Consider the following 16,067-nt stretch of genomic DNA (forward strand, 5'->3'; position numbering starts at 1 on the left):
CTGGGAGAGGGAAAAACCCTTGGGAAAACAGGGAGAGCATGGGGAAAATCTTGGGAACATGGGGAAAAACCCTTGGGAACAGGGGCAGAGCATGGGGATGGCACTTGGGAAGAGCACAGGAAAAACACTTGGGATTTTTTTAATAAATCAGGATCAGTGGGAGAGCATAGGGAAAACATTTGGGATCACCAGGAGAGGGAAAAACCCTTGGGAACACCAGGAAAGCACAGGGTGAGCAGGGAAAAATCCTTGGGAGAGGGAAAAGCACTTGGGGAACACGGATTGGGTGAAACCAGCGCCCTGGAAATGAAGGTTTTAAAGGCTTGGGGTTAATTAAATGAAGTTTTAATTAAATCTTGCCCTGACAGCACAGCCAGGAGTCCCCAGGAGGGCTGGATGTGGATTTGCAAGACTGAATTACCCAAATTTCACTGGTTTGGTGCTTAAAAAATGAAGTGAGGCCCAGCAAGGCCTGTGAGGGTGTGAGGGCTCTGCTCTGAAGCAGAACCAAACCCTAATTTCTCTCTAATTAGGACAAAGTGAAAGTTAAAACCGTTGTTTTTTAACCAGGAATGTCTCCCAGCTCGGCTGCAGAGCCTGTGCCACAGCTGGAACGGGTTTCACTTTCCTGAACTAGGTCACAGTCTGAAATGTGACACACAAGATGAGAATTTTCTGCAAAAATCCCAACAAAATAATGAGAAAAATTAGTGGTTATGTGGATTTTTTTTTTTTTTTTTCCAGGAAAAACATTCCTTGGAGAAGGGAATTTTCAGAGCTGGTTTTACTTGGAGCTGGGCAGGGAGTTGTGTTAATTCATTTTCTGTGGTAAAAACAGTCCAAAAAAGCCCCAAAGTTGATTCCATTTTAAATGGTTTTGACAATGCAATAAGCCAAATTTAAATTAGTTTGGCTTTGATATTTATTTCCACGACCAAAAAGAAAAATACCAAATGATAACATTTTAAATTTTTCCAAGAAAACAGAGATTTCCCTGACATTCCAGGGACATTTTAATTCCTGCCTGGTACAGCAGGCTCTTTCCCACTGCTTTGTTTGTTTTTAAAGAGAAGCTTCGTGATCCCAAGAGCTCCCAGCTCGGCAAAATAATTTGATTTTGGGAAGAAGGAATTTGCCAGGATAATAGGATTGCACCAGAGTTTTTCACAGGGGGAAAACATGGAATTCTTTGTCTGAGAGGAATCCTTGGTGTGGGAATCCAGAGCTTCCCTCTGGCTGCCCTGGGACCCTGGCAGGGCTCAGGAACCCCCTGGACAGAGCCCCCAGAGACACTGGCTGTGATCTCTGGCCATGGAAAAGAGTTTTCAATCTCACAGGATCAATTACCAGCTCTGAGGGTTTGATATAAGCAATAATTAAGTGCGGCACGGGTGCAAAAGTAAAATTTTAGGATTCTAGATGAGGGGTCCAAAGGGGACAAGATGGAGGAAATTGGGTGTCTCTGATTTCTGCCCATGGAAAACAATTTTCAATCACACAGGATGAATTACCAGCTCTGAGGGTTTGATATAAACAATAATTAAGTGTGGCACGGGTGCAAAAGTAAAATTTTAGGATTCTAGATAAGGGGCCCAAAGGGGACAAGACAGAAGAAATTAAGTGTGTCTTGTCCTCTTCCTCCTTCTCCATGCCCTCCATGTTCCACTGTAGTTACCAGCTCTGAGGGTTTGATACAAGCAATAATTAAGTGTGGCACGGGTGCAAAAGTAAAATTTTAGGATTCTAGATGAGGGGTGCAAAGGGGACACGCTGGAGGAAATTGGGTGTGCCTTGTCCTTTTTCTCCTTCTTCATGCCCTCCATGTCTCACTGTGGTGTTGGCATTTTTCTGTTGGTTCAGGCTGGGGACACACTGTCCAACGTAGGTGACAGATATTGGCACGTTCTTGTAAATGCAGCCCAGGGAGTTTCTGGTATTGAATGTTTGTCACATCCCACTGAGGGCAGAGCCCCACACGCTGCCCTGCAGGACAGAGCTGGGCAGGGCAGCAGAACATGTGAGAGATAAACAGAATAAACAACCTGCAAACCAGCACAGACCAATTCTGGCTTCTGCTTTGGCAGCGGGGCTGACAGACAGAGACTTTTACAATCTCAGAACCATCAACACCTCAGATCCTGACCTGGAGCAGGCCTGGCCCTGCTGGAGGATTCCCAGCCTTACCTATGTGGCAGTTGTACATCCAGATGCGCTGCCCGTCGTAGCGGCTCCGGCATTTCATCACGTTGTTGGAATAATCCGACTCTGCCACCTCGTAGTTGGGGTTGATCACGACCTGAGGGGGTGGAGGGACAGATGTGGGGTTGTTAAAAGGGGGATTTGGCAGGATGCAGAATCAGGTTGGTTTTTTTACGGTGTTTTTTTAGAAGAAAAGAAATGACTCGAATAAATAGGGAATAAAGGCTGAGTCAGGGAATCCTGGGATGGTTGGGGTGGGAGGGATTTAAATCCCATCCAGTGCCACCCCTGCCATGGCAGGGACACCTCCCACTGTCCCAGGGGTCTCCAGGCTGGCCTTGGACACTTCCAGGGATCCAGGGGCAGCCACAGCTGCTCTGGGAATTCCATCCCTCCTCACCAGGAATTCCTCCCCAATACCCCACCCAAATCTCCCCTTTTCCCATTGGAAGCCATTCCCTGTGTCCTGTCCCTCCATCCCTTGTCCCCAGTCCCTCTCCAGCTCTCCTGGAGCTCCTTCAGGCCCTGGCAGGGGCCCTGAGCTCTCCCTGGATCCTTCCCTTCTCCAGGTGAACATTCCCAGCTCTCCCTGGATCCTTCCCTTCTCCAGGTGAACATTCCCAATTCCCTCAGCCTTTCCTCCCAGCAGAGCTGCTCCATCTCCAATTCACCACAACCACACCTTCCCCAACACCCCCAAATCTCCTCCCAAACCCCCATTTTCCATTTCACACAGCTCAGACAGAAATAATTCTCCTCCTTTCCCTCCAGTGGCTGTTTTTGGACCCACAGAATTCCCCCATGGGCACGGACTGGAGGCCTGCCCCTAATTCCTGCAAAAACCCCAAAATGGCACCATTTAATCCCGAAATTCAGGGAATGTTGATTACAAGCAGCTGCAAAGTGGAGTGCCGTGCTTTTGGGGGTGTGACACCACTGTCAACGACGTCAGCTGGCCTGGGCCCACCCAGGATTTGCTGGACATGGATTTTTTTAAGGCTTTAATCTCCAAGCTGTGGTCGTGGGCCCTGATTTTTCCCTTGGGAGCGTGGGTTGATTATCCTGGTGGACAATCCTTTATCTTTTAGGCATCTGGGAATATAATCCCTTTATAAACAGAAGCTGGAGTGTCAAATGAACAAATCTGGTAAATCCTGGATCTGATTGGTAAGAGAAAAGCAGTAAGGGTGTCACAAATGCTGTTTGTCCCACCTGGAAGAGGTAATCCCCGGGGGGGACGTCGGTGATGTCGATCCACTGGCAGTCGATGTCGTGCCGATAAACGTCCCAGCAGCCAACTGTGATCCCCTGCTCCCCAAAATTGGCACACTCGTACTGCTTCTGCACGTCTAAAGGAGGAGAATTAAGGTAAAAAGTGTTAAATCCGCAGCAGAATTCCCAGAAAATTCCCGGTTGCGCCCCACAGACAGTGAGAACTCCACGTGTGGTGTTTTGGGTGAGATTTAAGGAGCTGCCACCTTCCAACCCCAGCAGCTGGAGGCTTCTTTTGGAATCCCTCACTGGGTAGGGAGCATAAAATGCACGTTTTGGGGTTTTGGAGCAGCTCAAAGTTGGGATGGAGGGAGCTGAGGGTGGAAAAGAGAATGGGGGGCATGGGGGGTTCCCATCCATGCATCATCCATCATCCATCCAATTGATCCATTCCATCATCCATCCATCCATCCATCCATCCATCCATCCATCCATCCATCCATCATCCATCCATCCACCCACCCATCCATCCATCCATCCATCATCCATCCATCCATCATCCATCCATCCATCCATCATCCATCCATCCATCCATCCATCCATCCATCCATCCATCCATCATCCATCCATCCATCATCCATCCATCCATCCATCATCCATCCCCCATCCATCCATCCATCCATCCATCCATCCATCCATCATCCATCCCCCATCCATCCACCCATCCATCCATCATCCATCCATCCATCCATCCATCCATCCATCCATCCATCCACCATCCCTCCATCCATCCATCATCCATCATCCATCCATCCATCCACCATCCCTCCATCCATCCATCATCCATCATCCATCCATCCATCCATCATCCATCCATCCATCATCCATCCCCCATCCATCCATCCATCCATCCATCCATCCATCATCCATCCATCCATCCATCCAGGACTGGTTCCTGGCTCCTGCCAGGCCACGTTCAGCCCTCGGGAGCCGTCTCCTCCTTGGGAAGAGGATGAAATTCCCGGGACGCGGGGCCCTGGCCCAGACCTGCTTCGCACTCGGTGTCCTCCAGGCAGAAGCTGGCCTTGTGTCCCTCGGCCACCTTGGTGCCGTTGAGGTTCAGGAGGTCGTAGTGGGTGAACACCTCCATGCTGTGGTAGTGCCTGTGGGGAAAACAGGGACAATTATCCCGAGGGATAATTAATTTACACCTATAATTGATTTTACTTCAATTGCCAGGGCTGAAGGGCCAAGGGGAGATGCAGGAGTGGGACAACTCCGGCCAGGAAATATTCCCTGGGGACAATCCTGTGTGGCTCCATCACCCTTCCTCTTGCTTCCTGGGATTTCCTTTTTATTCCTGGGATTGATTTACATGGAATCCCAGACTGGTTAGGTGAGGAGGAAAATTCCAGGAAATATTCCCTGGGGACAATCCTGTGTGGCTCCATCACCCCTCTTCTTGTCTTCCCAAAGCTGGAGTAGGCATTCCCAAAGCTGAGAATGGGTATCCCAGCTTTGGGAATGTGAATCCCAGCTTTGGGAATGGGTATCCCAGCTTTGGGAATGGGTATCCCAGCTTTGGGAATGGGTATCCCAGTTTTGGGAATGGGTATCCCAGTTTTGGGAATGCCTATCCCAGCTTTGGGAATGCCTATCCCAGCTTTGGGAATGGGTATCCCAGTTTTGGGAATGGGTATCCCAGCTTTAGGAATGCCTATCCCAGCTTTGGGAATGCCTATCCCAGCACTGGGAATGTGAATCCCAGCACTGGGAATGCCTATCCCAGCACTGGGAATGTGAATCCCAGCTTTGGGAATGCCTATCCCAGCCTATCCTGGCCCTGGAATCCTGCACCGAGACCCAGCAGGGCCCAGCTGCAAAGCTCCGCTCAGAGCGAGGCACAGACAGGGCCTAATTCAGAGCCAGTTGCTTAAGAATTAAAAAAAAAATAATAAAAGAAGGAAAATGGGCATAAATCCTCTCCTTTCCAGCTGTAAAAATAATCTGAAACACTTCCCATCACCACCACTGCTCGTGGATTTACACATGGGGCATGAGCAAAGAGGGAAGGGGAGGAAGGTTTTCCTGCTTTTCCCCTCACCAAAAAAAAAAAAAAAAAAAAAAAAAAAAAAAAAAAAAAAAAAATTAACAACCCAGAAATTCCATTTGCCAGAATTAAATCATTTCTCACTCCCTGCTCAGGGTTTTTTCCCGTTTTTATTCTACTTCCTCATTGAAACAAGAGCTCCCAGGGCAGGAGGCAAAGCACAGACCCAGGGCCGAGGCCGGGCTGTTGATTTGAGGCAGATTTGGCTCAAATCAATGAATTTGATGCAAGTTTGAACTTCTGGAGGCTGACTCAGTTTCTGAGCTATGCCTGAATCACCCCCTGGGCTGTTTACACTCTGCTGCTCACCGACTGGAAAGATTGAAGAGGGATTGAGTTCATCCCTGTCCGTCTAAACTGGTGCCAGTTTGGAGCACAGACGGCTCCTGGCCTCTTCCTCACCTTTCCCATCCCACCTCCCTTCCTCAGGGTCCAAAATTGCTCCAGGTTCTCCTTTTTCAGTGCTACCTGCACGTCTCAGCTCTTTGGGAGGATTATAAAGAACTCTAAGATTTAAAATTTACCAGTCTGGTGTTTCCCCAGTTTTTTTAAACAAGACAGGAGCTGTGCACGGAGTTATTTCACTGACTTTTACCTCAAATTAGGGAAAAATCCGCTTTGTACCAGCCCTCATTTCACAGCAAAGCACCAGGATGGACTCCAGCTTCCTTTCCCCCCCAATTTACCCAAAATTATCTTAATTCCTTCAAAAATTATGCATTTATGGGACGAATTTTGTCAAAAACAAGCACAAAAACACCTCCCAGCTGCTGAGCTTTAGTGGGGTTGAGATGCATAAAAAAATTGCAGAATTCCAGCATTTTTGGGTCCTTTTCCAGGTGAGAAACTGCTCAGGTAATCTGCAGAGTTCTCACATCCCGTCTGTGCAAACTCAGCTCCCAGGTGTCGGAAAATCATGGGATGGGTTGGGTTGGGAGGGATTTAAATCCCACCCAGTGCCACCCCTGCCATGGCAGGGACACCTCCCACTGCCCCAGGGGGCTCCAGCCTGGCTTTGGACACTTCCAGGGATCCAGGGACAGCCACAGCTGCTCTGGGAATTCCATCCCAGCCCCTCCTCACCAGGAATTCCTTCCCAATATCCCACCCAAATCTCCTCTTTCCCAGTGGGAGCCATTCCCTGTGCCCTGTCCCTCCATCCCTTGTCCCCAGCCCCTCTCCAGCTCTCCTGGAGCCCCTCCAGGCTCTGAGCTCTCCCTGGATCCTTCCCTTCTCCAGGTGAGCATTCCCAGCTCTCCCTGGATCCTTCCCTTCTCCAGGGGAACATTCCCAGCTCTCCCTGGATCCTTCCCTTCTCCAGGTGAACATTCCCAGCTCTCCCTGGATCCTTCCCTTCTCCAGGTGAACATTCCCAGCTCTCCCTGGATCCTTCCCTTCTCCAGGGGAACATTCCCAGCTCTCCCTGGATCCTTCCCTTCTCCAGGGGAACATTCCCAGCTCTCCCTGGATCCTTCCCTTCTCCAGGTGAACATTCCCAATTCCCTCAGCCTTTCCTCCCAGCAGAGCTGCTCCATCTCCAATTCACCACAATTCACCATCTCCAATTCCCCAACACCCCCAAATCTCCTCCCAAACCCCCATTTTCCATTTCACACGGCTCAGACAGAAATAATTCCTCTCCTTTCCTTCCTCCCTGTTTTTAGACCCAGACAATTCCCCTCACTCCACGCATGGGCACGGACTGGAGGCCTGGCCCGAATTCCTACAAAATCCCCACAAATGTTACCTGGGAATGCTCTGAGACCCAGCAGGGCCTGTCTGCAAAGCTCAGCTCGGAGCGAGGCACAAACCATGCCTAACTCAGGATTGATTACGAACCGAATGAAGAGAGAATTCCCCAAACCCAGGAAATGTTGCTTACAACCACCAAACTGAGGGGCAAACCGGGACAAAATCAGGACAAAACTGGGAGAAAACTTCCCCGTGGCAGCAGGAGGGGCTGGAGGGTGGCACCCACCGGTGGCAGTCGTGCCACACCCAGGCGTGGCGGCCGTTCTTGGGTCGGAAGTCGGACTGGCCGTTGTTGTGGATCTGCGAGGAGAAGCGCAGCAGGCGCCGGTAGCCCGAGGTCAGCGAGGTGTTGTGGGCTGAGCTGGCCAGGCAGTTCTCCTCCAGGGCACACTGCAGCAGGAACATGGGCCTGTCCTCCAGGTAGGCCGTCTGCTCCACCAGCTCCGCGTTCAGCACCAGGTCGGGGGCGGCTGGAGTGAGGAATGGGTGGTTTCAGTTCGATAAAGTCACCCCAAAAGGTGATCACCCCAAAAGGTGATCACCCCAAAAGGTGATCACACCAAAAGGTGATCACCCCAAAAGGTGATCACACCAAAAGGTGATCACACCAAAAGGTGATCACCCCTGGACGTGCAGGATGGTCCTGCCACTGGATGCTGAGACTCACTCAGTGCTAATCAGAGAGTCGTGGAATGACCTGACATGGAATGCTCATCAGCACCGAGTCAGAAGGCCGTGGAATGGTTTTGGTTGGGAAGAGGTTTTAAGGATCAGCCACTTCCAGCCCCAACTCCTCCCACCACCCCAGGTTGCTCCAAGCCCTGTCCAGCCCACCCTTGGACATTTCCAGGGATGGGGCAGTCCCAGTTTCTATAGGGAATCCATTCCAGCCCCTCCCCACCCTCCCAGGGAAGGATTTCTCCTGAATATCCAATCTAATTCTACCCTGAGTTTTGAGTAGGAAAAGCCTGGCAGGGAACAATTCATCAAACAGGAATATTGGCCTTAAATCCCATCCCATTCCACCCCCTTCCATGGGCAGGGACACCTTCCACAGTCCCAGCTCGCTCCAAGCTGGCCTTGGAGACTCCCAGGAATGGGGCAGCCACAGCTCCTCTGGGAATTCCATCCCAGCCCCTCACCACTCTCAAAAACAACAATTTCTCCTGAATATCCAAATTAATCCTACTCTGAGTAGGACAAGCCTCGGGGGTGGGGGGAAACCATTCACCACATGGGAATAGTTGGCCTTAAATCCCATGCCATCCCATGGATCCCATTCCAGGGATCCCATCCCATGGATCCCATCCCGTGGATGTCATCCCATCCCATGGATCCCATGGATCCCATCCCATGGATCCCATCCCATCCCATGGATCCTATCAGATCCCATCCCATGGATCCCATGGATCCCATCCCATCCCATGGATCCCATGGATCCTATCCCATCCCATGGATCCCATCCCATCCCATGGATCCTATCAGATCCCATCCCATGGATCCCATCCCATCCCATGGATCCCATGGATCATATCCCATCCCATGGATCCTATCAGATCCCATCCCATGGATCCCATCCCATCCCATGGATCCCATGGATCCCATCTCATCCCATGGATCCCATGGATCCTATCAGATCCCATACCATGGATCCCATGGATCCCATCCCATGGATCCCATCCCACCCCACCAAGGGCAGGGACACCTTCCACAGTCCCAGCTCGCTCCAAGCTGCCCTCGGACACTTCCAGGGACCCAGGGGCAGCCACAGCCAGAACCTCTGTGGGAGCTTTGATGTATCCAGGTCGCCCCATTCCTCCTGCACATCCCCCATGCCCAGGTGGGATAAATCCCGAGTTACTCACTCTCCGAGCAGGACACGCCGGCCCCGAAGCGTCCCCCTCCCCTGGGGCAGGACACGTGGGCGCCGTCGTGCCGGCAGTGGGACAGGGACATCTCTGTCCCCGAGCACTTGACCCCGCTCATGACCACGTCGTCGGCGCTGACGTCCCCGTGCCAGTACCACGTTTCCTGGGCAAAGAAAAGGCAGGAAAAGGCATTTCACACATTCCTCGCGGTTTAGTGGCTCTTAGGGGAGTATTTACCTGCCTAAAACATGGATTCTCCCACCAAGGAAGATCAGGGAAAGACCCCACATTATCCAGGAGGATCTTGCCAAAGGATGCTGGAGAAGGGAACTCAGGGAAGCAGAAGTTTTGTCAGTGAATCCTTAAAAACCTTGAATTCCATCCAGTCCCACCCCATGCCATGGGCAGGGACACCTCTCACTGTCCCAGGTTGCTTCATTTTGGTTTTGGGCACTTCCAGGAATCCAGGCGCAGCCACAGCTGCTCTGGGAATTCCATCCCAGGACCTCACCACTGTTCCAGGAAGAATTTATTCCCAATATCCCAACTAACTCTGTCCTCTGCCAGTGGGAAGCCATTCCCTCTTGTCCCACCATTCCAGTTCCCGATGAAACTTCCTCTCCTCTCATCATCCCCCAGTTTTACAAAACTCACGGGAATGACACAACGTCAATCCCAAACCCCAAAACTCGGGAGAAGGGGAGGGAAGAAAGAACCTAAAAAAACCCAATGAGATCTGTCCGTGTCCAAGGTGGGAGCAGTCTTCCAGGAAAAGGAACCCCCCGGTGTCCCACGGCTCCCGTTGCCCCCGGCTGTTTGGGAAGGCTGGGAGCACACAGGGCTGCCCTGTTCTGCACACTGGGGCTTTATGCTCCCGGAGCTGGGGCAGCATAAGAGCCTTTTCTGTTCCAAATTCCAGCAGCCTCAGCTCAGGGAAAAAATGCCTTTTCCTCGCTGGACTCTCAGGGCTGTGGCAACAAAGCCAGGCAGTCGGAAAGGCCACGCTCAGGGACGTGGAGATCCTCAGCTCCCGGGGTTTTTGGTGGGGGGAAATCAGCTGGAGGAAGCAGTCGGAGCAGGGAATGGCTCCAGCAGCACGTGGGCAGCTCCAGCCCCGCTCCTGCCGGGTGTCCAAGTCCAGGGTGTCCCCTGAGGACCTGCAGATCCCTCCCTGGCCGTGGAGAATGGTTGGGGTTTGTCCATGAGGGTGGCAGAGGTCATGGAATGGTTCGGATTGCTCATCCCATGGGCAGGGACACTTTCCACCATCCCTGGCTGCTCCAAAGCCTGTCCAGCCTGGCCTTGGACGCTCCCAGGGTGGGGCAGAGCTGAGGTGTCGTTCTGGCCATGCAGAAGCAGGGCGGGTTTGGGCAGGAGAGGAGCAGGGAACACCAACAGTTCATGGAGCAGCATCCTGCCACACTGCTCAGGGCCGCACTGGAGCCACTACAGGAGCAAAATCACATTTTTTCAGGAGGCCTGACACCAGTTTGAACCTGACCTCTGCATTTCGGGGAGGGACAAGAACCTGCATGCAGCCACCAGCCCAAGCAGGGGTTGGGGAATGTTGGGGAACCTGAGCTGTGAGAAAACAAGAGAGAACTCAGGGAAGCAGAAGGTTTGCCACCGAAAAAACCTTAAAACCCATCCAGTGACGCCTTCCACTATCCCAGGTTGCTCCAAGCTGGCCTTGGTCACTTCCAGGGATGGGACAAGCACAGCTCCTCTGGGAATTCCATCCCACAGCCCTAGGGCAGAATTTATTCCCAATATTCCATCCAGTCCTGCCCTCTGGCAGTAGGAAGCCATTCCCCCTTATCCCATAATTCCAGTTTCTGATGAAGTTCCCTCACTTCTTATCATCCACAGCTCCTTTTGCTCCAAATCCCCACCTCCACAGCCATTGTACAATGGGATTTCACCCTCAAGGCTTTTCCAGCTCAACCTTCAAAGCTCCAAGGTTGGAATGACCCTTCCTCCTGCTCCCCCACCCCCCCCAAATCCACCCATCCCTTGAGATTTCACCCTCAGGGTTTTTCCAGGTCAATCTTCGAATGAAGCTCCAAGGTTGGAATGACACTTCTTCCTCCTCTTCCTCCAGCACCCCCAGCCCACCCATCCCTTGAGATTTATCCCTCAAGGCTTTTCCCTGAGCTCCAAGGTTGGAATGACCCTTCCTCCTCCTCCAGCACCCCCAGCCCACCCATCCCTTGAGATTTATCCCTCAAGGCTTTTCCAGCTCAACCCTGAAGCTCCAAGGTTGGAATGACCCTTCCTCCTTCTCCAGCACCCCCAGCCCACCCATCCCTTGAGATTTCACCCTCAAGGCTTTTTCCTGATCTCCTGTTGGAATGACCCTTCCTCCTCCTCCTCCAGCACCCCCAACCCACCCATCCCTTGAGATTTCACCCTCAAGGCTTTTCCAGCTCAACCCTGAAGCTCCAAGGTTGGAATGACCCTTCCTCCTTCTCCAGCACCCCCAGCCCACCCATCCCTTGAGATTTCACCCTCAAGGCTTTTCCAGCTCAACCCTGAAGCTCCAAGGTTGGAATGACCCTTCCTCCCGCTCCCCCAGCCCCCCATGCAGGTGTGCAGCCCAGGCAGGGTGGGGCAGGGGCTCACCTGGAAGGCGTGGCTGGCGAAGCCCAGCCCCAGCTGCCGGCACACCACCATGGCCTCCACGGTGCCCCAGTTGTGGCTGCAGACCGTGCCCCACCTCAGGGTGCCGTTGCGCTCGGCCAGCACCTCCACGCGGCCCTCGTAGGGGTTGCGGCCCCCGCTCAGGCGAAGCTGCAGGACACAGAACCCCTAAATCCACAGCAAACTCCCAAGGGAAAGGGCAGCAGGTGGGGAAGAAGGTTTTGTTCCCCCAAAATTTTGGAATAAATGGATATCCCCAGAGGGAAGTGTCCCGGGTGCTGCAGAGGAGAAAACTCCCCCTTTAGCACAGAGCTGGTGAGGGATTTCCCTCCCACAGAGGGAATTCTGACTGGAAAAAAGGAGAATTGAGGGATTGAGCTGAAGGGATTCACAAATTATGACCTTTGGGCTGGGTCTTTGTGCTGGAATCTGCTTCCAGTCAAGGCCTGACATTCCTGACATAGAACTGGGACATCGACACGTGGGCTGTGAATGAAACATCCACAGGGCGGATGGGGAGTCAGGAAAAGATGAACACATTCCCAAAGCTTTCATAGGGAAAATGACTCAGGGCACTCGGGTGCAGCACTGTGTCCCATCTCTGTGTGGGATCAGGAGGGGCTCCTCAAGGGGAAGGCTCTGGGAAACCATCCAGGAATGGAGCAGCACTCGGAGTCTCCTCAGGGAGAGGAGCTGTGGGAGGAACCATAAATTCCATGGGAATTTCAGGGAGTTCAGCTCTTCTTCCAGTTTGGCAGGGGATGGTCCAGCCAAGCCCGGCAGCTCAACGGGTTGGACCAGCTGCAGGAATTCCCAGGAAAAGCTGCCCTTCCCTGCTCCTTTAGACCTTTGGAAGGAGCACTCAGAGGAATCCGTGTCTGCTTCATGCAGCTGGCACAGAATCATGGGATGGTTGGGTTGGAAAAGGTTGGAAATTGGGTTAAAAATCACCTTGTGCCACCCCCTCCCATGGGCAGGGACCTTCCACCATCCCAGGTTGCTCCAAGCCCCGTCCAACCTGGCCTTCCTCATTTTCAGGACTCCGAGATGAGTCAGAGGAGCACAAAACCCCCATAAAATGGGACCCTCATCCTCATTTCCCCTTCTTCTTTAGGTAAAACCTGAATGAAACACTCATGGCTTGGGTGAAATGATTCCTGCCCAAAATTCCCACCCCAAATCCCCTCACACCTGGATCTCTGGGCTCCTCACCTGGTTCTGGAAGCCCATGGCCGGCACGTTGCACCTCACAGCAGCATCTTCCTCATGGTTGCAGCCCTGGGACTCGGTGTTGAACTTGCAGTCCGTCACCGACTTCTCGAAGCCCGTGCAGTCGATCTCGTTCAGGTGGATGGGACCCATTCCTTGGGGAGAAAAATTGGGAAAAAAGTCCTTTTGTGTGGTGAGGGAATACCTCAGCAGGTTCTGAACACCACAGCGACCTCCAGCATTCAAAACTTGGAAAAAATCTGCTGATTTGTTTTGGTAAAAATAAAACAAAAATCTGCGAAATTACTGTTAATAATTTCACCGTTAATTTTTTCCCAGTATTCTCTGTGACTCAAGCGTGCAAGAATCCCAGGAAAAACCAAGTCTCCACTGTTTCATAATTTACAAACTCGAGCTGCAGAGATTCACAAATTATGACCTCTTGGCTGGGTTTTGTGCTGGAATCTGCTCCCAGTCAAGGCCTGACATTCCTGACATAGAACTGGGACATCGACACGTGGGCTGTGAATGAAACATCCACAGGGTGGATGGAGAGTCAGGAAAAGAAATCTGGGGCAGGTCGAGGATTCTGGCACTGAGGGAAACAGCAGAGAACAGCTGCAGAGAATGGGCTCGAGGTGCTGGCAGAAAAATGGAATCATTTGGTCTTTCCAAGATGAGCAGCAGCAGAAAATTAGAATTTCCATCAGAAAAGCATGGAAGGGAATGATCCTCCTGCAGAACTCAGCTCCTGCTTCTAAAGCTGGTTAGGAAGAACAACCAGGCAGAGAGGTGAATGTATTTGGTTTAATTTCACCCACAATTTATTAATGGGGTTTGGGCAACTCGGCCAGCCCTGTGTCCACCCCTCACACCACAGCTGGACAGGGTGGGAGGCCATTCCTGGGGGAGGCTGTTGGGAATGGGAATTTTGTCCTTTTTTTTTGCCTTTCTCTCATTAAAATCCTGTTTGTGGTTCCCATCTGGAGCTGGCAGCACCTCCCAGTCATTCTGCAGCCACCAAAGGGCTGAGGGGGTGGAAAGCCTTGACCAGAACTGGAGGGAGAAGCTCCAGGAATGCAGGAGGCAGCCAGGCTGGCATTCCCAGCCTGGCAAAGCCATTCCAGTGGGATGACAGGGATGACAAAGATGATGACAAAGGACAAGGGCAGAGCCCTCTCTGAGCCAGAGAACCCTGGCAGGGCTGCTCTTCTTGGGGAAATGATGGCACGTGAGGGCACAGAAATGGAGCCAAAGTATGCTGAAATGTGAGGAAAATTGTATTTCCTCCCATGCCATTGCACTTAAAAACCCCCAGGATTAGGCCAGTCCATCCAACGTTTGCCTTCACCTCCTCCCTGGAGATTAATTCCATGTTCTCCCTCCCAGGATATCGACACATCCATGAGCTCTGGATGGAAATATCCATTTCTTGTGGAAATAAGGGTGAATTATTTAATCTGGGTCTATTAAAGGGGGATAAATCCTTGTCCCACACCATGAGCTCTGTGGAAGGCGCTGCTCTCCCACTTTGTCTTCACTTTCTCTTCCTCCAGGCAGCACTGACAGAACCAGAGGACACAGTCTCAAGCTGCACCAAGGGAAATGCAGGTTGGATGTTAGGAAAAAGTTTTTTACAGAAAAGTGATAAAGTTCTGAATGTCCTGCCTGGGGAGATGGTGGAATCACCACCCCTGGGTGTGTTTAAACCAGCCTGGATGTGGCACTGGGTGCCAGGGTTGAGTTGAGGTGCTGGGGCTGGGTTGGACTCGATGGTCTTGGAGGTCTCTTCCAACCTGGTGAATCTGTGAATTTTGGGAATTCTGTGAGCTGACACTCCCAGTTTAGCCACTGGCAGCTGGTTTAGCCTGTGAAATCCAACCTCCCATTCGCACGGGGAGGCTGCTCCTTCGAGGCACCCTCAGAAACCCCAAATTCCCCGGGATGCAGCTGGAATAGAATGAAGTGTAAACAGGGACACAGCATGGAGAGCTCCCTGTGCATCCACGGCTAAAAAAAAATCTCCTTTTCCACCAAAACGTGACGCTCTGGCTGCTGGAGGGACATCACCCATCCCAAGGGACGCTCCTGACAGGGAGCACTGATGGATGAGCAGAAGGAAAAGGTGAAAAAACTGGAAAGGGAAGCGTGTTGGAATGCAGAGGGAGATTCCTCTGTGGGACCTGGCGGGTTCCACGTTCTCCTCCCTCACGTGGCAGCCCCAGGCTGATGGAGCTCTTTCCTACATCCCCTTAAACACATCAGCAAATTCCAGCCCGCCACAAAGAGGGTTTTTGGCAAACCCAATGGATTTGGTCATGTTTTAAAGCTTGCCAGACTCAGGACACCCACGTGTTTGTTCCTTCTCTCCCCTTCTCTAAGCGGAAGGAATTTCCCCCATTCCTTTATTCTCAAATTTTCCCCCATTCCTTTATTCTCAAATTTTCCCCCATTCCTTTACTCTCAATTTTCCCCCCATTCCTTTATTCTCAAATTTTCCCCCATTCCTTTATTCTCAATTTTTCCCCCATTCCTTTTTTCTCACAACAAAGATTTGGTGTAATTTTTTTTGTGGTTATTCTCACAACAAAGGCTTGGTGTAATTTTTTTTTTACTCTCATAACAAGGGTTTGGTGTCTTTTTTTGGTTATTCCAACAAGGGTATGGTGTCTTTTTTTTTTCTTTTCTTTTTTTTTTTTCACAAAAAGAGTTTGGTTTAATTTTTTTTAATTTTTAATTTTTTTAATTCTCACAACAAGGGTTTGCTGGTTTTTTTTTGGTTTTTTTTTTTTTTTTATTATCCCAGGAATAGGGTGTGGGAATCACCAGGTGGTTTCAGTTCACCTTTGACCACTTTTTGGGATTTAAACCAACTCCCAAAGACAGGAAATCCAAACCCAAACCTGGCTCTGAGCTGTTCAAATGCCCTTCTATTTATAATGAGCTAAATTACTGTCCTGGCCTGAAATTGGAGCATTTGAAGTCTGACTCCAGGACTTATTTTTTGCCAGGAACTTTCTAGTAATGCATTACATCATGGTGTGGTTCTGGAGAACTCAAAAGGAATTTCAGAGCAG

General features: G+C 51.2%; 1 protein-coding gene across 1 annotated transcript in view; it reads right to left on the reverse strand.

Annotated features, from left to right (window-relative positions):
* Positions 1-16,067, reverse strand: part of LOXL2 (lysyl oxidase like 2) — a 62,529-nt gene that overhangs the window by 4,143 nt on the left and 42,319 nt on the right. The window contains exons 8-14 of the mRNA XM_077789242.2: positions 12,994-13,145; positions 11,764-11,931; positions 9,139-9,304; positions 7,500-7,743; positions 4,459-4,574; positions 3,412-3,548; positions 2,185-2,296 (exon numbers count right to left, since the gene is read on the reverse strand). Of these exons, the coding sequence (XP_077645368.2) occupies positions 2,185-2,296; positions 3,412-3,548; positions 4,459-4,574; positions 7,500-7,743; positions 9,139-9,304; positions 11,764-11,931; positions 12,994-13,145 (1,095 nt within the window). The remainder of the gene's footprint in view (positions 1-2,184; positions 2,297-3,411; positions 3,549-4,458; positions 4,575-7,499; positions 7,744-9,138; positions 9,305-11,763; positions 11,932-12,993; positions 13,146-16,067) is intronic.

Source organism: Lonchura striata, chromosome 22, assembly GCF_050655825.1.
Source record: "Lonchura striata isolate lonStrDom1 chromosome 22, ASM5065582v1, whole genome shotgun sequence".
NCBI classification, from domain to species: domain Eukaryota; kingdom Metazoa; phylum Chordata; class Aves; order Passeriformes; family Estrildidae; genus Lonchura; species Lonchura striata.